The 21,916-nt window shown below is 38.8% G+C and overlaps 1 protein-coding gene across 3 annotated transcripts in view; it reads right to left on the minus strand.

Moving 5' to 3' along the window:
- Positions 1–21,916, minus strand: part of ITGB6 (integrin subunit beta 6) — a 70,606-nt gene that overhangs the window by 45,480 nt on the left and 3,210 nt on the right. For 2 of the 3 annotated variants that reach the window (XM_082630763.1, XM_082630764.1), the window contains exons 4-8: positions 21,251–21,455; positions 20,391–20,637; positions 11,711–11,876; positions 10,290–10,451; positions 7,094–7,189 (exon numbers count right to left, since the gene is read on the minus strand). In XM_082630763.1, coding sequence (XP_082486889.1) covers positions 7,094–7,189; positions 10,290–10,451; positions 11,711–11,876; positions 20,391–20,637; positions 21,251–21,455 — 876 coding nt within the window. The remainder of the gene's footprint in view (positions 1–7,093; positions 7,190–10,289; positions 10,452–11,710; positions 11,877–20,390; positions 20,638–21,250; positions 21,456–21,916) is intronic. The other variant, XM_082630765.1, reaches the window with a different exon arrangement.

Below are 21,916 nucleotides of genomic sequence, written 5' to 3' on the forward strand. Positions count from 1 at the left end.
CAAATTTCTCTTATGTTTGGGAGCTGTCAGTTTAACTTGCCCCTTGTGCCTTGATGTCCTCTGTAATTGTGTGAAAGGCTGTGCCATGTGGAGAATGCATGGGTACAGTTAAACTCTGCATGCTGGTCCAAGAAGGGGTGAGCTTCCTTTAATCATAGCTATAATTTGGTACAGCCTCACAGATACAGAGTGGCCACCTGCAGCCATAGGAAAGGCTTCAGGGGATAGATGGGTAACTGAGTCCCCTCACACTGTGGACCCTCCTAGGAAGGGAAGTGTAGGTACACAGCTTTGAGCACTTTGCAGCATGGAGAAGAGCCTTTGAAGGAACTGAGTTTGTTCACAGATGTCAGAGTCCTCACCAGTAGGGCACTTTCAGGGATAAGAAAATGGGTACTAGAAATAATTTGTTGGTCCTATTAAAGATGTTGCATGAATGTATAAAAAAGTAACCAAGTATCATTGGAATATGTAAAAAAGTGACCTGGTAGGTAAAAGTGTAGTAATTGTGGATGTTCTGGGGCTGCTAGGGGTGGGCAGCAAGTTTGCTTTTATTTTAAAACACACACCCTCTAAGTCTGGCAACCACAGATTCAGAATTCTGTAGAATGACCCTGATTTCATCTAATGCTATTCTTATTAATAAAAGTGGTTGTTCGACATATAACTAAGTGCAACTTAATTTTTATGCCTTTTTAAGACTGTAAATATATAAACACATTCTAAAAATTTGAACATACTTAATACGTACAATCTGATACCAATTATGTTAAAACATGTAAATGCATGTAAAAACAAAAGAGAAGACATTCTAAAATGTCAAGAATGGTTAGCTGTGTCTGAGTAGTGAGTTTATGAGTGATCTTTATTTTCTTCATTGTGCTTTTCTGTATCCCCCTCTTTTTTTAAATAATGTATTAATTTTATCATCAGAAAAAGAGTTTTAATGTGTGGTTTTTCTTTTTTCTGTTTTGATTTTTGGGTTTTTTTTCCACACTCCCATGTTTTTGGTAGGAGAGTAACTAAGTGACACAACCACTTTGGAAAGCAACTTGGATACACCCAGGGGGGTTAAGGATGCCACTCCTCTGTGACCCAGGGGCTTCACTTCCAGACATGGATCCTCAACAGAGAACATGCCTGCAAGGATGTGCATGGCTACAACAATTGTAATGCTGCAGGATTCGAAATGATCTGAAGCCCTCAGGTACAAAGGAACATGCTACAGTAAATACAAGTAATGAAATATGTATAGCAGTGGAACAGAGTAAATAAGAGCTCTAAGTCTTTCCACAGATAAGCCTCAAAAACGTAACTTTGGGGGCTTCCCTGGTGGCGCAGTGGTTGAGAGTCCACCTGCCCATGCAGGGGACACGGGTTCGTGCCCCAGTCCGGGAAGATCCCACATGCCGCGGAGCGGCTGGGCCCGTGAGCCGTGGCCGCTGAGCCTGCGCGTCCAGAGCCTGTGCTCCACAACGGGAGAGGCCACAACAGTGAGAGGCCCGCATATTGAAAACAAAAAAACAAAAAAACACCCAGTTTTTATTTCACCCTTTCTTTCCTCTTTTTCCTCATCTTTTGAGCTTTGCTTTTCACCATAGCAAGGGAACTGAAAGGAGGCAGAGAAATTAGGGAGAGAGATAAAACAAAAATTGGACCCTTTTGCTATTCGTAGCCTGTTCTATTATTGTTTTGCTTTATAATGTTTACTGTTGGAAAAGACCAAAACAATTTTTTCCAGTGAAAATCCCTTTATCTCTGAGATCGGTTTTTACTGAATAAAAGGACTGGAGTGGATGACCTCCAGCTTTGGTAGTCAATGATTCTGGACCTGGAGGGGGCGCAAATCACCATAAATTCCAATGATTTATACACGGATAAAGTATAGCTAGCTGTAATATAGCTAATTTTAGGGCACGGTCTAAAAAATTGTTCTTTATCTATGAACCCCATCCTGTAATTATGGGGATTCCAAATTTATGCTCTTAATGAAAATAAAATCATGTAGGAATTAAAAAGAAAACTTCTGGATTATGAGAAACGTCCATGGAGTTAATAAATTGCTCTCAATTCAAGTGTAATGGAAAAGGATTTTGATTTCTCTTTATTTGCTGGTATCTGGGGATAAAGACCAAGGAGAGCCAGCTGCCTGCACTTTCCTCATTAATAAAAACACCTCTCAGAGAGGGAGATTTTGGAAAAAAATCTCGTGTCTTCAGATTATCAGGGCAAAGTGGTTGGAAGTATTTTCCAGACTAATTAATAAACAATAAACATGAAAAATCATCAGTAGATACCCCCTAGGTTACACAGAGTACTTTGCTTCTAAAGAACACAGGGACTCATAATCCAGAAAATAAACACACAGAAAAAAAGATACAGATTTATAGTCAGGGTCTTAATGAGATGCCTTCTTAGGGAAACCCAGGTAGAAATATAAAATGAGATTTCATCAGTACTAGGCCTAAATATTTCAAGATTTACATAATACCCAGAATGTCTAACATCATTAGAACCAGGGTGCTATTGACCATAGTCTTCATTCATTCATTCATTTATCAAACATCCATGAGCCAGGCCAGGGTTGGTGACTAGAGAGAAGAAGACACAGTGTAGGGCTTCCCTGGTGGCGCAGTGGTTGAGAGTCCGCCTGCCGATACAGGGGACACGGGTTCGTGCCCTGGTCCGGTAAGATCCCACATGCCGCAGAGCGGCTGGGCCCGTGAGCCATGGCCGCTGAGCCTGTGTGTCCGGAGCCTGTGCTCCGCAACGGGAGAGGCCGCAACAGGGAGAGGCCCGCGTACCGCAAAAAAAAAAAAAAAAAAAAAAAAAGAAGACACAGTGTCTGCCTCAAGAGCATTAGCAGACTTGTAGGCTAATGATTTACCTAAAGAACACATTTTAGAGGTTGTGTTCTAGAGACCCCAAGGCAGAGTTTTACCAAGGGGCCAGAGTTTTCACATCTGTCAATGTTTTTACTCTTTTCTATTCACCGTTTTTACTAGAAGGGGCAGCAAACTGATCGACAATCTCAAAACTACCTTCGATGCTGAGCGTATCACAGTACTGGCCCTTCACTGTATAGAGGTGGAAACTGAGGGCCAGAGAGAATCTGCAACTCTGACCATGAGAGTAATAGGGAAGGTTTGCTGAGGGCTTATTAGGTGGCAGCTGGGGTTAACTATTTTAACTCACTTTATCTTTTAATCTCCTTTTTAGCGCCCCCAAAAATCCAAAAGCAAGTTGCATGTGAGAGCCAGGATTTGAGCCCAGACAGTTTGAGTCAACAGCCCCAAACACTGAGTTGAGTCACAAATGAACTTGAGTTTCTGCAGTGAAAGAGAAGGCCCGTTCCTAACCACTAGGCCAGCAGAGAAGCAGCCTTTTCACAAAGTAACCGACTTTTGAAAGTCACTGAACAGGAAGAGCACAGAGTCCATGGGACCAGCAGAGCATTTCCTGCAAACGGCAGAGTGCTTCAAGGCCAGTAAACACTGGATTTTACTTACTGTTGCTATTAACTTAGACAAGTAGAGCAATCTGAATATGTGTGGACTTGAAAAGAGACACATCTGGATTCTGCCTTGTGTGATATTTAAGCCCTGAGCAGTAAGAATGGGTCCCACAGTTAGGGAGCTTATGCCATTGGCCAACCCACCAAAAATAGCTAGTCTCTAAGGTGACCCCTATCGAGGTTTCGGCCAAAGGGGGAATAGGGGACACATGGTCTGACACAGGCTGTAGGCCTCTTATGATGATACCATTCAAGCACATGGAAAAACAGAGTAACACAATGAACACCCACATACCTCCTGCCCAGCTTTCTCCAATCTTAACATTTTGCCACTATATTTGCTTCCAATATTTTACAGAAATAAAACATTTCAGATCCAGTTGACTGCTGTGTAACTGCCGCCTCCCTCTTTCCTTCCATAGAAGTAACCAGTATCCTGAACTTAGTGCTTATCATTCCCATGTTTATTATGTGAAGCATTAAAACATATGTCTACCCATAACTAATTACATAGTTTAGGCTCACAAGTTTAATTTCAGTCTGTATGTATTATTTCTATAGTTTGCTTTTTGACTCAATGTTATGTTTTAGGATTTTTTTTAATTATGGCAAAATATACACAACATAAAATTTACCATTTTATAGGTTAAGTATATAGTTCTGTGGCATTAAGTATATTCACATTGTGGTGCTCAAAGTTACGGGGTTTTTTTTGTTTGTTTGTTTGTTTTGCGGTACGCGGGCCTCTCACTGCTGTGGCCTCTCCCTCTGCGGAGCACAGGCTCCGGACGTGCAGGCAGTTGTATGTAATATACTACCTACTGCTCAGTCTATTATCTATCATTATCTTTTGAACCCTGTAATTGGACAAACAGGAAACTATCCATAATAATAAGTTTGTTCAAAATCATCTGTTTGCTGGAGTCTGGGGCACACACTGCAGTCATATTGAACAGGAGGCAAAACTGCTCACTGTAGCCTTTCCATTGTTTGTTCATCTCTGTTACCACAAAGTATGGCAACATACACACCTGGGCAGTCCAAGGCATCTTACCAAAATTATTTTTAAAAATAGGCATTTTTTCTTTCATTCCATGAACGGGAAACATAACTCTTTATTTGCTGCAAGATGGGCACCATTGAACCTGACCTAGCTCCTGTCCCAGGTGTGTGCACATAACTCTGTGCTTAACACAGAACTGGGGCAAGCAGTTTGCCTCCTGGAATTTCCATTAGATCCAACCACTTAGTTGCTTTATTTATCCTATCACTGGTTTTATTTTTCAGTGATTCTTTCGTTGTTATGCTGCCTCTATCACAGCTATCCAAACATCAGGTCACATGGGGCTCCTTCTAAGAGATTTAAATGGAAAGGCAACCCAAGCCATTACTGGTCTATTTTCAGCTTCCATTATCAATAAAACAAGAAACCAGCATTTTCATGCTGTGCAAAACCTTCAGGGAAGTGCAATGCTGCTGTCATTATCTTTAGACCAGGCTGCCGTCTACTCCCACTAATGCAGAGGAAATGATGAGTCCATCAGAATGAAAATAAAATAATGAAAGGATCAGAGTCACAGAGTGGGCTGCTGGCCTGGTCCACTGCATGGCTCCCTGCAAATGCCCCTTTGAATTTAGTGGAGCCTAGATGGTAAAAACCACAGGTCACAACGGAACATAAATTCACCTCCTAATGAGATTAGTAGGCAGGCAAAATAAATGTCCTGCTGTTACGTTAGAGGCAGGCTCTAATCTGGTGCTTTCCTTGGAAATGATCATTTCCTTTGCAACGGGGAACCTGTGGATGCAACCTGTTTAAATCCGACAGATTCTGTTTTGCCACAGAGCTATTTTTCAGCTTGCTCTGTCTTTTTAATAGCAATTTTGAGGAGGCATTTAAATGAGTTGTGTCTTAAAGACTATTACCAAAGTGAGTTATGGGTGTCTCTGTTCATGATCATCAATCGTGTTTCCCAGATCCCCCTTTTAAGAAAACTTTGTGCAACTCCTCCTCCCCTTTCTAAGCAGGAGCCTTGCTTTGGAGGAGGTATAGTGACCCCCAGGGTCCTCTCACTCTAGCCTTACGAATCAAAGGCAGAATAGACTCACTATTGTATGTGGGGTACTTTTTAAAAATCTTTACCGCAACTCTACTACTTAAAACCACTGGAAACAAGTATCACATACTAAAAAGCCTTAAGAAAATGCCTAGATCAGGTGAACCCACATGGTCTCTGAGTAAACAAAGCCCTCGAGTATGTAGCTTGATTGCAAGGGACTTCCTTGGTTTTCAGCAGAAGGCAGTCTCACCTGGAGTACAATACCCTCCTCTCATTAAAAATGCAAGATAGGATCTCCTCCTGGATCCTTTCTACAGAACTTGATGCAAGTTCATGGATTGTACCGTCCTGAGCAGTGAGTGGCATTTAATCAAAGCCTTCTGTGAAATAATCTCAGTGTTTCCTGAGCCCTGTAAATTCACCAAGCGAGTTAAGAGGTCCTTTCAAAAGGAATGGGAGATCAGACTTTGAATTTAGGAGTATTTGAAGCTTCTACATTGAAGGCACAGAAATTTAACGGACACATATTTTCTCAGGACTCAGGCTAGAGATTCCTCCTCTGTGAAACTGCCCATTAGGAATAATAGATCATTTGCTAGTACCCCAATGCATGGCATTTTGACATATTGTTTTTCTGAGACTGGAAAGAAGCCACAGAAAGCTTTTGCACTTGTAATATGTGTTTTACAGTGTATGCAGTGATTTATGAACATTTTTTCATCTAACGAAACAATTTCCTTTCTGCCATCGCTGCTTCCATTCAAAAACTTGAACTGCAAATCCAACTACTTTAAGGGAGAAATTATTTTTTGGCCCAGGGTTTAGCAAGTTTTTTGCTTTCAACTTTTCACTTCTCAATAGTTTGAGTTGCATCTCTACTTGTGTATTTTCTATGTATTGAATTTGCAAATGTCAGAGATTTAAGTCAAGTCTCCTCCCATTCTCATAATTTTCTCTGCTCGCTATTAACTCTCCTCATCAGATGAAAGAGCTCAAGGGAAGATAGATTGATTTTCCATTAGATTGGTGGTCCTGTGTTTATTGGTACTCGCTTCCAACTTTTCATTTCCATAACTGTTTCTTCCTTATCCCACCATATCTGTCCTCCACTCTCTGCTGCACCTCTGTGTTTATAATTTTTTTTTTTTTTTTTTTTTTGCGGTATGTGGGCCTCTCACTGTTGTGGCCTCTCCCGTTGTGGAGCACAGGCTCCGGACGCACAGGCTCAGCGGCCATGGCTCACGGGCCCAGCCGCTCTGCGGCATGTGGGATCTTCCCGGACCAGGGCACGAACCCGTGTCCCCTGCATCGGCAGGCGGACTCTCAACCACTGCGCCACCAGGGAAGCCCTGTGTTTATAATTTAAATTGCAAACAGTAACTGAATCCACTTTGCCAGTGTCCAGTATATCTGGTACGTGTTAATGATTACCTATTGGCCTCCTATGTATTAAATTCAGCATTAAAGTTTCATGTCCAATAATCTCCCTGAAGGAATTTCCCAAATCATGTTTGCTTACCTCATACAAATGAACTTGTTCTTGGGTTACAGCAAAGATCAATAATACGTTATTTTGCACCAGTTTATCAATGAGTTGTCCAATTGTTGGATATTCCTAAAATTTAACACAAAGATTTTAAGTATCTTCTTAACAAAAATATGTAAAATAAAGGAATATTTCTTTCAAAGATATCTTACTGAGTTTGGCATTTTCAACTCTCACAGGCATTATTGTGTCTATCACTCCAAGTAAACAAATACATAATTAGCATTATTTTCTTAATTGGTTTAGTAATTGTTTCCTGGATATTGTAAGTCGATTTAATTCCTTAGAGTCGGTGCCTGTCAACGTGGTGTATTATGCTCTGTCACTTCCAAGGAGATCACTAAATGTATCTAAAGACTTACAGTGTGTCATCTTTTCAAGGGTAGAGATACATGTCTTTTTCTAAGTGCCACTTGCCTGCAGGCAAATATTGGAGGGAATGTTAGAATTGAGAGAGGGACTATGACTATGATGAATGTGACCGAGGTGACTCTTGCAGTTCTGAAACTCTGACTGGAGTTGGATGGGGTGGGATGAGGGCTGCAGGAGGACCAACCTGCTGAGGAAGCACACACTGCCACTCCTAAATCCCTCTGACTTGAGATATTCCTGTACCAGTTCTCCAGTTTGGTCTTACTGCCTTTTTGATGTCACGAATTGGTTTTATGGGATGCTGCAATCTTTTTACAGGGCAATTGAAAAGCCATTGTATTCAATTTACTTCTGTTGCATTGATACATTCATTCCTGAGTGATACAAGTACTTTAAGATATAAAGTCATTAATTATCATATTTGCAGATGACCTTTACTTTCCAAGCCTGGAAAAGCCGGAGCACATTTGCGTGGCGTATGACTCCAAATGTGAATAATGTGCAAAAACACCCTCAGATGAGGGAGTGGCCTGCAAACAAGGGAACTAAGAATACCATGTAGCTTATGACTGCCGTCAGCCAAAGTGCAGGAACACTGACAAATAAGCCTTCTTGCACACGAATGTGGTGTGTTCATATATTCTCAGCACTTCCGGAATATTTTTGTCTTCAGCCACAAAGTTAAAGTTGAGGGAAAAGTATAGTTTTGCCTAAGATACTCAGGTCAATTACCCAACTGCAAATCTGGCTGTGTAATGCGTGCTTTCTATCCCATTTGGATTTTTATTAGTCGATATTAGCAGAATCCAGATACTATCTATAAAGCTTTCTGAGTCTGACATTCTCAGTCTCTGTGTTTCAATTGCCCAAACATTAAGTATCCTTCAACCTTAAGCCTGAGGTCCTCCAATGCTGGTCCCTACTTATCTCCAGATGTTCTCCAAACTTTCAACTGCTGTGCCTGTGTAGCCAGGATGGCACCACGTAGCCAGGATGGCACGACGTAGCCCTCCATAGGCGGGTGAGTATGGTTTTCTATTTGATCCAGATCTATTGGTTTAATTCCCACAATTATATTCTAAGTTCCTCAAGGCCAGGGATCATGTCCTGTTATTTTGCGGCCCCAGGAGCCTGGCCCAGTGTTGAGAGCATAGAAAGTGCTCAGAGGACCTGGGGGCTATGTTGCAGGCAGGGAAATAGCCCACGGCTCTGTGCATTGTAGCAACTTACTCAATAAGAATCACTTGAACATGTATTAGAGGAGAAGGTCGTATTAGGCAACAGGCAGTATTTGCTTCTGTGATCCTGCTTTTTTCTGAGATGTCTATTATGGGGCATTTGAATAGTTGCAAGAAAAAGTAACAAAAAAGGGATCCACTTCTCACAGTTTGTTACCCCTCATTGGCTAAAAGACAAAATATGGCTATCCTCACTAATCCTGTAATATGGAAGGACAACAGATACAATTAAAAATATATAAATTTGGTGAACACTATTGATCAAAAGTTAGGTAGAAACAGCCATGTTGAAGTTTAGAAATTTAGGTCAAGAAATGATAGCAGATAATTCATGAACCATTAGAGTTTTTAAAACTAATTGCCAGCACTGTAGTAAGCATTTCTGTACATTATCTCACTAAATTCTTTTTTTAGAGGATACTTTTTCCAATCTGATATTAGAATCCTGGGTTCTCTTCCCTCTTTCTTTCTCTCCCCTACACACACTTCTACAGCATTGGCATTTAAAAAAGTCACTTAAATTCTCTGTACCATTTTTTCCCCAAGTGTTAAATGGGGATAATATGACCTTTCCAGATTGCTGCTTCATAATTCAATTCTATTTTTAGTGTGTTCCAGGCACTGTGCTGTCAGCAAATAGAGATAATAAACCAGTTCTTGTACTGAGGATGTATGTTAAAAGGCAGACAGAAACCAACAAGCACATTTCCGTATGGCGATGGCCAAGAAGCCATCTATGTACAAGAGCCAGGGGAGAGATGATCACTTTGGGGCCCAGTGGAGGTCAAACAGGGTCCTCCCCATCCCCGGAGCAGTCATGATCGAGCTGGGTTTTAAAAGATCAGTAAGAGTTTCTCAGCAGCCTTGGAGGAAAGGGCATTCCAGACAGAGGGAATGACACGTGCACCAGCGTGGCAGCCTCATGGTCTGTTCAAGGGAAACAATTAGACACATAGGGTTCTGGTGAGGATCAAATGAGATCATGTACATCAAAAGAGCTCTGAAATTTTTACCTTGTTTTACAAAAGTCAAGTTTTTTTTTTCTTTGAATGTCACGAGCATTTTTTAAATGACAAAAATAAGCCAAATTTAATAAGCTCCAGCCAAGCAGCACCTGACTAGTGGTTTCCCAGGGAGTCCCAGGGTCCATGAAAACATGGAATTATTGAGGCAGCATGACTCTGGGACTATCATTTTAAACAACTCCTAGGTGACTACTGTTCTGGTCTGAGCCTTCCTTTCCAGGACTATGGTTCAAACAGAATGAGCTGACTGTATTACATTTTGCTGGCCTCGGGCCCTTTGAAAAATTGGGGAGGTTCTGGGATCATTCGTACTATAGCAAATGTGAACTTATCACACATCGCCACCGCCCGTCTGTGCTCTTGAGGGAACCTCTAAGGGCGATGAGGATTGAGAAAGGCCAACGTGTTCATCTCAAATCAGAAAATGTGCACTGCTTCTACCAAGGGTGGGTTACTCTGCTATGTATTACAGCAATTGTTGCTCCATTCGCCTACTTGTAGCCCTGAAAACAGTGTAGAGTATAGGTTACACACCAAGACTGTTGACATGGAGTATTCATTCTTGCTGTCCAAGTGACAGAGCCCATCGTTAGGAATGACGATGCCTGCCAGTTTGCTGTCCATTCCAAAATGAGAATCGGCATCACTCACAAAGACCAGGAGATGGAGAGAGTCGTTACGCCAGCCAATTTTTTCCTACAGTGAGAAAGAAGCGTTTGGCTTGTATGGGAGAGGGGCAGACGTTTATTGAGAGTGGATCAGTTATGCTTGGACACATTCAGATTATTAAAATATATATTGCTGCTCAATCTATTTTATACTTTTTCATCTATTGTGAGTTGGTAATATTAACATATTAAAAACATGAAATTCTGCGACCTTTGTTTTATCCTGGATTACATTTTCAGATGATTTATGCTTCAGAAAAAATGGTTCCACTACTATCCGTATCCAGTTGATCTTAACATTTACACAGTTAATTATTTTTACTGTCCATTTTTCACTTTACCAGAAAAATGACAGAAGGGAGTGAGAGAGGTCATAGATTATCCCAAATCCAAGCTGAAGCAGAGCTAGTAAGAATGCAATACAGAATGGACCCGAAGTAAGCCTGTTTTATTAAAATTTCACCCAACCTGTAGGCACTTATTTCTCTTTCTACTGATATCATCCAAAAATTATAAACGTAATACAAGGATAAAAGCTGCTTATCAAAGTATGACTGCAGAGTACTGTTAATTAAGATGGTCTGCTTTCTGTCTCTTTGCAGAGCTCTCCCCTTTAATTAAGATTAGTCAAGGAACTAGTTGGACAGAAGCTCATCGTAGCTGCCCCATGGTGCCTTATCTTTTTCCTTCCTTCCTTAATTCTTTGGCCCTCCCACGTTCTAGGACCTTTGGCCCTATCTGTTTCCTGATATTTTCCATGAAGACTGTCATCTGAAGACAGGGGAATCGTTCCCATGGATATGGGTCTGATTGTCAAGGAGGAGAGGTATTCTTGCATTGTTGTAGAGACACTGTGGCTTCTGATGCTTATTTTGTTGTTTGAAACAATAGATATCTGATCATATGTAGACGTTTATTCTGAATCAGAACATTTTTACTTTTTTTCATTAATTGCTGTCTTTGTTTTTTTCTTTTTTTTCACCATGGTTAATTAAAAAACTAATGAATATGATTTGGATCTTTGAAAATTAATCATACACGACTATTCTTTTAACCAATTTTTCCCAACAGTACTACAATGTTATTAGACTATTTGAATATTAGGCATAAAAAATTGTCCCCATTTCAACATGATGGAATTAAAAAATGTACAAAAATTTTAAGTATCTGTTGTAGGAATACGGTGATTAAAGGAAAGATAAAGTTAGCAAAGCTTTTCAAAGGAGATTTGTTCACAAGAGATGAAATTTGTGTTAACAGAATGAAACACTGCTCCCCTCAGCATACCTTACATACAGCAGCTTGCATAATTGCATCAAATCCACCTTCTGGGGTGTCAATATTAGCAGAAATTTTCTGATTCTTCACAATTTCATTGAATCTCTCTGCATCATTTGTCAACGGCAAAATGTGCTTGAATCCAAATGTAGGTAAACAAATGTATGGAATACTACTGCAAAAGGAAGATGTAAAATGTTCTTGAAATATGATACAACACACAATGAATAGGTTTAATAGCCTAACAGCATTTCCTTCAATGAAGATGCATTTTTCTAAAGTGCCCGACTCAGTAACTTGGCTGTGAGTCTCACTGTTAAGGTTGTTTTCATCATCTCCCACCCAGCCCTTCCAAATTGGCCACATTAGCCAACACTTAGAACTTGCTGTGTGTCTTGCATTGGTTTAAACACAGAAAACAGATAATCAGCTGATCAGACTCCCCGTGTGTGTGTGTGTGTGTGTGTGTGTGTAATCACTACCTTCTATTGCCTCTCAACCAAAATCCACCATTAAGTTTACATGATGACAACAATTCCTTTGTATTTTCATAGCTTAAACTGTCATCGAGGATGAGTCTCCCTGTAGCAAGACTGAGAGAGGAACCTGTCTACTTCGTCCTCTGCTCAGTCCTGCCTGCCCAGGGCCTGAAAATCAGAGCAAGGCTCTTGATTCTAGAGCCCAACTTTATTGTGATAGAACAGACTATTGTGGAGAAGCCTGGGGTAAAACCACCACTAAAAACAGTTTATCTGTGAGGAAAATGCCATGTTAGGATGAGATCTGGCCTAAAGACATCACAGTAGAACAGAAATTGCTAATCCTGAATCAGCCACATTTTATTCTGAAAGCCAGCTAGTAGCTGTGCATGAGACTTTGGGCAAATTATTCAACCCTTCGGAGCTTTAGGTTTTCCTTTGTAAAGTAGAGATAAATAACATAGAGCAGAGATCCTCAAAGTGTGGTCCCTGGACCAGCCACATGAGCATCACATGGGAACTTGTTATAAATGCAAAATCTGGGGTATGACTCCAGACCTGCTGAATCAGAAATGTTAGGTGTGGACTCAGAGACCTGTGTTGAGCCAAGTCTTCCTGATGCATTCCAAAGTTTGAGAAACATGGGTGTAGAAGCACAGAGACAAAAAGGAGTAGCCCCCAGTGAGGCTGTGGTATGCTTCTGAGGAGAGCTGGTTGACTTAGGTGAGAATCTTTGCAAGTTCAACAGCCTGTCTTGGCAGCATACAAGGAGCTGATGCATCTTTGAGGAGTAGGCTCTTTTTCACCATAGTCATCTGCCTGAGGTATACAGTCAATTCTCCTTATTTACAGATTCCATATCTTTGAAAATCCATATTGCTAAAATGTATTTGTAACCCCCAAATCAGTCCTTTCGGTACTTTCTCTGTCATTCATGTACGTGCACAGAGTGACAAAAAAGCTGAGTCGGGCTTCCCTGGTGGCACAGTGGTTAAGAATCTGACTGCCAACGCAGGGGACATGGGTTCGAGCCCTGGTCCGGGAAGATCCCACATGTTGCGGAGCAACCGAGCCCGTGCGCCACAACTACTGAGCCTGCTCCCTAGAGCCCACAGGGCACAGCTACTGAGGCCCATGCACCTGGAGCCCGTGCTCCGCAACAGGAGAAGCTACCACAATGAGAAGACTGCGCACCTCAAGGAAGAGTAGCCCCCGCTCGCCACAACTAGAGAAAGCCTGCGCACAGCAACGAAGACCCAACACAGCCAAAAAAAAAAAAGTTGAGTCACCGGATATGATACGTATGTTTCCAGCTGAGGTCAAATAAGACAGCCTTCTTGTTCCAGCTCTCATACTGTAAACAAATGTCCTTTTTGTGGTCTATCTGGTGCCATGCGGGTTTTTTTTACATTTTTGTGCTTTTTGGGTGATTTTGCTGTTTAGAGAGGCCCCCAAGTGTAGTGCTGAAGTGCTGTCTGGTATTCCTAAGTGCAGGAAGACTGTGATGTGTCTTATGGGGAAAATACACGTGTTAGCTAAACTTTATTCTGGCATGAGTTATAGTGCTGTTGGCTGTGATTTCAACGTTAATAAATCAACAATATATATTAAATAAGATGTCTTTAAATAGAAACACGCAGAAAACAAAGTTATGTATTGCTCAGTTCGTGAAATGTGACCAGAGACTCGTAGGAACCTAACCCTGTGTCTCCCCTAGGAGAAATGTTCACCATTCTCTAATGCAGTTGTTGAGGAGAATTTACAGAACAAGACTTCCATAAATGATGAGAATCAACTATATATATATAAGTCAGAATGACTATGGATTTGTTTACACTGAGAAATGAAGCTCTGCCAGAACCAGAATGCTGGTGTCTGCAAGGATAATCATTTACTTCCTGTCAGTAGACTTTCACAAAACGTAGGTCATAATCTGATGCGTCCTCAGATTTCAGAACAAGGTGGGGTTAAAGGTGCCCAGCCCTGAATAGTCCAGTCTGAGATGTCCCATTTTCTTAGTGAGGTATTTTTTATTTTCTAATGATTTTAAGAACTCTATCTCTAAATAGTATTAAACTTTTGTCTTTGTAGTTTGTTTTTAAATTTTGTTTACAGTGTTTTTGGATATATACCTTAAAACTTTTTATGTAGTCGATTTTTTCCCACCTTCAAATATAAATGTATTTTGAAATGTGAAATGAGGAATTAAAAAAAAAAGTTAACCTATTAAATGATAATAATGTAGCATTTGTCCTAATTGCTCCTATAGTATTTAAAGCAACTACAGGGTAGAAGAAAATGCCATTAGATTTAGAATAAAAAGACTAAATAGTTATCTATCTTTGGGCAAGTTACTTACCCCGGACCACAGTGTCCTCATCTATAAGATGAGGGTGATAATAATAGTTACTTCACAAGGTTGTTGTAAAAATTACATTAAAAGTATTTTATAAAAAGTATATAACTGTGTGAAGTATACCATTGTCCCTGGAGCCCAACTAGTCTTGGAAATTTTTTGTTTAATCTTTTATTTGAGGGTGTTGGTTCACACAGTACCAAAATGGCATTTGAGCATCTTCTGGTGCCAGAGAACTAGTATTCCTATCTTTCGGTAAGAAATTTGCATTTTTGTTGGTTAGAATTATTTGCTATGTAGTTCTTACTAGAACTCTAATCTTTTGGAAAGGGGAATACATTTATTTAATTCAATAAACATATTCATGTGCTGGGAGATGAATGAAGCTAAAGCAAAGCAGAATGTCAGAGCTGGGTCACACCAGAAAATTTTGACTGGAGGCTGCTTGTTTTGGTCAGAGTTCTTCCTCCAACAAATGCTTATATTTGGTTGTTATTTTCTAAGACAGAAATTGAAGGAACTACTCATTGCTGAATAACTTGATTTTGAGTCCCTAGACAACAATAGATTTGCATTTAAAATGCAAATTCAAATTTAAAATTGTAAAACACAATATAAAAAGTGCTACTTACATTTTTATTAAAACTTTAAATAAAATTCATAAAATAAGACTATAATGATATATACTAAAAGGTTAACACCATCTTTTTTGAGTGGGATTAAAAATGATTTCCATTTTCTTCTTTTTGTCTGTATTCTCACTTGGGCTTGTTATTAAAAATTATATTATATACTCATATATTTTTTGTGTGTACATATAGGAAATCTAAGCATTTCATGGTTCAGTTATCTCTTTTGCAAAACTACAATGAATTCCTCACTTCAAGTCTTCAAAAACAAAACAAAACACCAAATCAAATGTGAAATGATGTTAAAAAAAAATCCCTCAAAATGTTTGATGGAGAAAATTTTACCTTTGTGTTGTTAAATATTTTTAAATGCATATTACAATTCATTACAAATAGGAAAATGGAGAAAATATGGTTTTTCTTGATGTTTCTTAGACAACAGCATAAGAGAAACTTCTTTCAAAAATGTAAACCATTCAGGCTTCTTACATGGTGAAACGAATTTTTAGTGACTTTCCATCTAACGAAGATAAAGAAAGCAAGCTACTTCAAAAAGCACTAGAGACTAGATTAAAACTGAAGTTTTAAAAATGTGGTGTGCAGACCCACAGAGGTCCCTGAGACCTTTTCAGAGAGTTTTTCAGGTCAAATGTGTTTCATAATAATAAAAGATGTTATTTGTCTTTTTCACTGTTGACATTTTCACTGATGATGCAAAGCAATGGTGAATAAAACTGCTGGTGCCTTAGCACAGATCAAGGCAGTGGCACCAAACTGCCTAGTATTCCTTATAATTTTTTTTAAATGCTAGTTTCACTTGATTGTCCTTGATGAAGCGGTAAAAGATATTAATTTTATTAAGTCTACACCCTTGGATACGTGTTTTAAAAAAAATATTTCTGTGTGACCAGATGGGGAATATGCATACAGCATTACTGCTGCACATTGAAATACATGTTTATAGTGGAAAAACACTTGCGATTGTTTGAACTGAACTGGCCTATTTTATGGAACAATCATTTGATCTGAAAGCCAAACTATCATTCCAACTTAAGTTTTTGACAGACTTGTTCTTAAAAATGACGAAAGTAAGCCTGCTACTTTCAGAAAAACGACTATCAGTATTTGTTGCCAATGATGAAATCTGAAGTAACTAGAAAATTAGAACTTCAGAAAATTATCATCTGCCACCCATGGCTTAACGGCTTCCCAATACTTCAAGATTTATCTGAGGGGATTAATGGTGATATTGACAAATATGATTTTTTTAGATATTATATCATGAAATTTGGAAGATCTACATAACTCACTGAAACTTCATTTTCCAAATGACCAAAGCGTTATATTACAAAACCACATGCACACACACACACACACACAGACACACACACACCAGTAAAAGAGCGATTCAAAGTGCAAAACAGACCAATGGTTTTAATGTAACAAAATATGAAGTTCATTGATATTTTTTCAGATTCCACATTGAAAATAAATTTACCTCTTGTACAGTTTGAATGTAATATCAAAGAAGAATGTCTACAGTTATTGGAAAAATCTATTAACTGCTTCTCCCTTTTCCAACTATATATCTGTGTGAAGTTTGACTTTCTTCATGGAATTCAACCAAAACAAAATATTACAACAGATTAGACGGAGAAGCAAGTATGAGAATCCAGTTGTCTTCTTTTAAATCAGATATTTTAAGAGATTTGTAAAAATGTAAAATAGTGCCACTCATCTTGTTAACTTTTGTTCTGTTTTGGAAAATGTAGTTATTTTTCCTAAAGGTGTGTTATTATACTAATATGCAGTGTATTTTTCATTGTAATTATTAAATAAATTGATAAATAATTATTTTTATATTTTCTTAGTTTTACATTCTAAGACATTGAATATTGATAGATATAAAGCTCTTTTGGAGGTCTTAATTTTTAAGAGTGTAAGAGAGTCCTGAGATCTAAAAGTTTGAGGACCATTAGACAAAAATAACTAGAGGAAATAAGTGTTAATGAGAGGAAAAAAATTAAAACTGGTTTTGAATGTCTATTATGTTCTGAGCCTATTCAGCTCTCATGATTAGCCCAGGAAGTGAATATTATCATCCTCATTTATAAATGAAGAGATGGGAGCCCCAAGGTTATGATTTAAGCCCAGGTCTGGAAAACACCATGCTCTTTTCTCTTACCTCTCATTGCCTTTGTACTAAAGAACATTTTATTCCATAATTATAAGGTTTGGATTGATCAAAGTATTGACTTCTGTGTTTGGTGTTTGTGTTCTTGGTGTGTAAATGTGTGGTGAGTGGAATCTGGACAAACTGGGAGAATTAAGGGTGTGATTAGAAAGGAAAAAATATAATGTTGCAGCAAAAAAGAACTCATTATTTATAACTTTAGCTAATGGTAAATTTTGCCAACAAGAATAAAAGGAAAATCTCTATGAAATAGGAAGACGCTGACCTTTCAAGAGCTCAAATATGTGATCCTCCTTTGGGTTCCCGTTCACCGAAACTTGGGCAGTGCTCTGGCCTCCCTTTACCCCACTCTGTTGGTGTTGATAGTAGCTACCACCTACTGAGAGCTTCATGGTCAAGCCCAATATCAAATGCTTCCTTTCATTATCTCACCCACTCCTTACAACCCCTCTGTGTGATCGGTATTGTTATTCCAAACTAAAGCTCTGAGAAGTGAAGCGGTTTCCCGAAGGTGACATTATGAGTGAGTAGATGAATTGTTACCTGGTAACATGGGTGTATTCAATGGATCAATGGACCAGAATAGGATGTCCAGAATTAGACACACATACAGTCAATTGCTTTTTAGCAAAGGCATCAAGATAATTCAATGGGGAAAGGAAAATCCTGCTTAACAAATAGTGCTGAAACAATTGGATAGTTGCGTGTAAACAAAAGATAGACCGAGACTTTTTCCTCCTTCCAAATAGAAACACTAATCTGAGATCATAGACCTAAGTGTAAAAGCTTCAACCGCAAAGCTTCTAGAAGAAAACAGAGGAGGAATCTTTGAGATGTTAGGATAGGCAAAGATGTCTCAGGACAAAAAAATACACTAATCATAAAACTAAAAATTGATTAATTGGACTTCATTGAAATTAAAAATTTGCTTGACCAAAGACATTGTTAGAAAAATAAAAATACAATCCACTGCCTGGGAGGAGATATCTGCAAAATATATTTGACAAAGAACTTTTGTCCAAATATACAAAGAACTTATACAATACAATATTAAGAAGAAAATCTAGTTTTTAAAAATAGGAAAAAGATTTGAAAAGATACTTCACAAAATAAGATATGAGAATGGGAAAAAATACACAAAAAGATGTTCAACATCATTTGTCATTAAGGAAATGCAAAGTAAAGCTACAATGAGATACACACCTATTAGAATGGTTAAAACTAAAAAGACTGAAATTACCAAGTATTAACAAGGATTTGAAATAAATGGAACCCTCACACATTGCTGATGGAAATGCAGAATGTTACATCCACTTTGGAAAACAATTTGATAGTTTCTTAAAAAAATTAAAACTATACTTATCATATAATTCAGCAATTCTAATTCTAGGTATCTATCCAAGAGAAACAAAAACGTACATCCACACAAAGACTTATATGCAAATGATCATAGCAGTATTTTTTCATGATCATCAGAAACTGGGAAACAACCCAAATGTCCATCAATAGATGAATAAATAAAGTGTAGTATAATAAATTCATACAAGGGACTATTACTTAAAACAAAAAGGAACAAACTACTGGTAAACACAAAACCAGGGAAGAATCTCAAAAACATTATGTTGAGCAAAAGAGCCAGGCACAAAATGTATATACCATTTTTTCCATCCATATGAAATCCAAGAATAGGCAAAACCAATCTAACGGATAGAATCAGAAAGTGGTTGCCTCTGGGGAAGCAGAACTGACTGTAATGGGGCATAAGGAAACTTTGTGTGGTGATGGAAATGTTCTATGTCTTGTTTTAAGTGGTGCTTACATTGGTATATTCAACTGTCAAAACTCATGAACATTTCTGCTGTATTTTAGTACCTGTCAATTATACCTCAAGAAGGGGGGTTGGGAACAGATATTATCTCTGATATTTGCAACCAAACACAATTCCTAAGAGTTGCAATCAGTGATGAATTCTTTTCAAGGTCAAAATATTTTTGGCGGTCAGATTCTAGTTGGGAGCCGCATTGAAATGTCTTAAAACGATACTATAAAAACTGTCTTCTATAGAGATTGATTCCTTGGGTGTATACTAGTGTTCAAAGTCAGTATATGTTTGGAAAGCCGTTTCACATATACTATATTTATAGGAGTAAAGGGCTTGGCGTTGGACGAGCCCAGATCTTGGTACAGCTCACTGATTAGTCAGGCAAATTACTAACCTCTCAGAGCCTCTGTTACTTCCTCTGAGTATAGAGATGATGAAGCCTTCTTTGACCTGAAGTTATTATGAAGATTGAATGAGGTCATCTATGTAAAATCTTTAGCATAGGGTCTGGCACAGAGCAAATGGAAGCTCTTTTTCAATAGAAGGATATCAAATAATTTTATTTTGACCATGTCATTGATATGTACAGGTAAGTCATCTCAAAGCAACTTGCCCTTGACCATCACCTGGATAATACATGGTTTTAGTAGCCGATCAGAGCATATTATAATGGAGTCATTGCCTAATTTCCAACATTGCCTAATTTCCAATTTGACAACAGTGAAGGCTACAAAGGGCTTTTCCAAGCAATACGAGAAATTCACATTTCCCAAAGTATATCAGAGGTAGCTACAAAAGCTGTTATTTTGGCAGCAATCATTGGAGTGGGGACATATACTCTGAGAAAGTGTGGGTTACTGTCAAATAGCCTCAGAGAGTGGTGGTCATTGAGGATAGAAAGCCTCTGAGGGGCTGGGGAAGGGCTCAGGCCAGTGGAACTTGCAGTGAAAGACTTAGTCTGCTTGTCTGCAGAGCACAAAGCCAAATATGTCACAGACTGACCTCTGCAGCGAGACAGAGGCTGTGAGGACCCAAGCTAGAACCAGGTATTAAGTTGACTTCCCCTTGGCTCTGAAAACCTAGGCAATTGAGAACTGCAGAGATCCAACCGGATGGGCGGGAACTGCCAGCCACTTAGCAAGCTCCTATAGCTCAGAGCAGGGCTACAGAAAATCAGTGTTCAAAGATGCCAGAAAATCATTTACTTACCTGCAAGGGTTGGCGATTTCTTCTGGTGTTGTTTTCATAAAAGGGGAGATGGGTTTTTCTACAAAAGAGCCGAAGCCCAGTCTAAAGTTGCTAGTTAATTTAGACATCTCCTTGGAAAGCAGGGAGCCTAGCTCTTTGATTGTGTTGAGGTCATCATCCATGGAGGCTGAGAGGTCCATGAGGTAATATAAGTCCACCGGGTAATCCTCAGTCTGGCGAACTTGAACTTGCAGAGTCTGTTCACTGCCTGCAACACCCCCGCAAGAAAAGCAAATCATAAAAACACATGGAGACTTCTTTGTGACTAGGCAATCACTGGCTATTTCATTTCAATAAGAACTTACTGAAGATACTTACAATTTCATACACTGTGTGGTAAAGTTTATAAATGAACAAACCCATGAAAATCTTTCAGCAGTGAATTTAGAGTAACTGAAGGAGGTGAAAGTTAGGATATTTTATATCTCCTTGGGAGAACTAACATCCATTTAGATGGAAGATAAGCTGAATTTTTTTTGTGTGTGTGTGGGTTTAGAAAAGAAGAAAATAAAGAGGAGTTTAAAGCTACATTACAACCCTTGAAGAAATGTGAGGTAAGCCTTAGCAACATTTGAGTAATTCAGATGGTTACTGTTAGATAAGGCTCTTTTTGGTAACACATTTGGAGTGCAAAGTGACCAATGTGAATAAAGAAAAGTGTTAGCCTAGCAACTCTCTATTTCCTTAAGAATGGGAAATCTGAGTCATCACAAACAATGATGTGTAATATGGTACAAGGTGTATTAATGGAATAGCAGTATTACTACATGTGATGTTAGATTTATTTACATGAGCCAGTGATTGTGTAAATCATAACATACCTGGTCTCAGTTTAAGAGCCAAGTTTTGAGGGGCAATCTGAACGATGCTGGAACTATTTTTCTGTCTGCCTACACTGAGAGGCTTATTTATAAGTATTTCTACTTGGGAGACAGGGTTTTCGATGAAGGTTAGTTGACATCCTTTAGCTAAAAGATTTGCTGGAGTATCACACCTTTCTCCAACTCCAGATAGATGGGTAAAATTCTAAAAAAAACAAAACAAAACAATAAAGAGAAAAAGATGACAATAAAGACAAAAAAGAAGACATTTCTTATGATTACTTTTTGCTTGCTTTCTAGTTTGGCATCTTGTCATAGTATACCATATCCCCACATGCCTGACATTGATTGTAGGTCTAAAGTTATAGCAGAATAACCAGAGAATTCTGCCAGTAAAATTCTGTGTAAAATTGGAGTTTCCTTTAATTATATTCAAGTGAATTCACTTAACAGGTGTTTTTTTTTTCTTTTTTCCTTTTCTTTTCTTTTCTTTTTTTCTTTCTTTCTTCTTTTTTTTTTTAATGCTCACTCCTTTACAACATCTCCTGTGCTGTGACCAGGTCCTTGAAATAGCTGGGTCATAGAGCTGACATCATCGTGTGAATTATCTGTTCAGGATAACCTGTAGGTTTGTGGAATCCTGGGACTGTCCAGACTCTCAGTGTG

The sequence above is a fragment of the Mesoplodon mirus genome (assembly GCF_964341445.2).
Source record: "Mesoplodon mirus genome assembly, chromosome: 8".
Lineage (NCBI taxonomy): Eukaryota > Metazoa > Chordata > Mammalia > Artiodactyla > Ziphiidae > Mesoplodon > Mesoplodon mirus.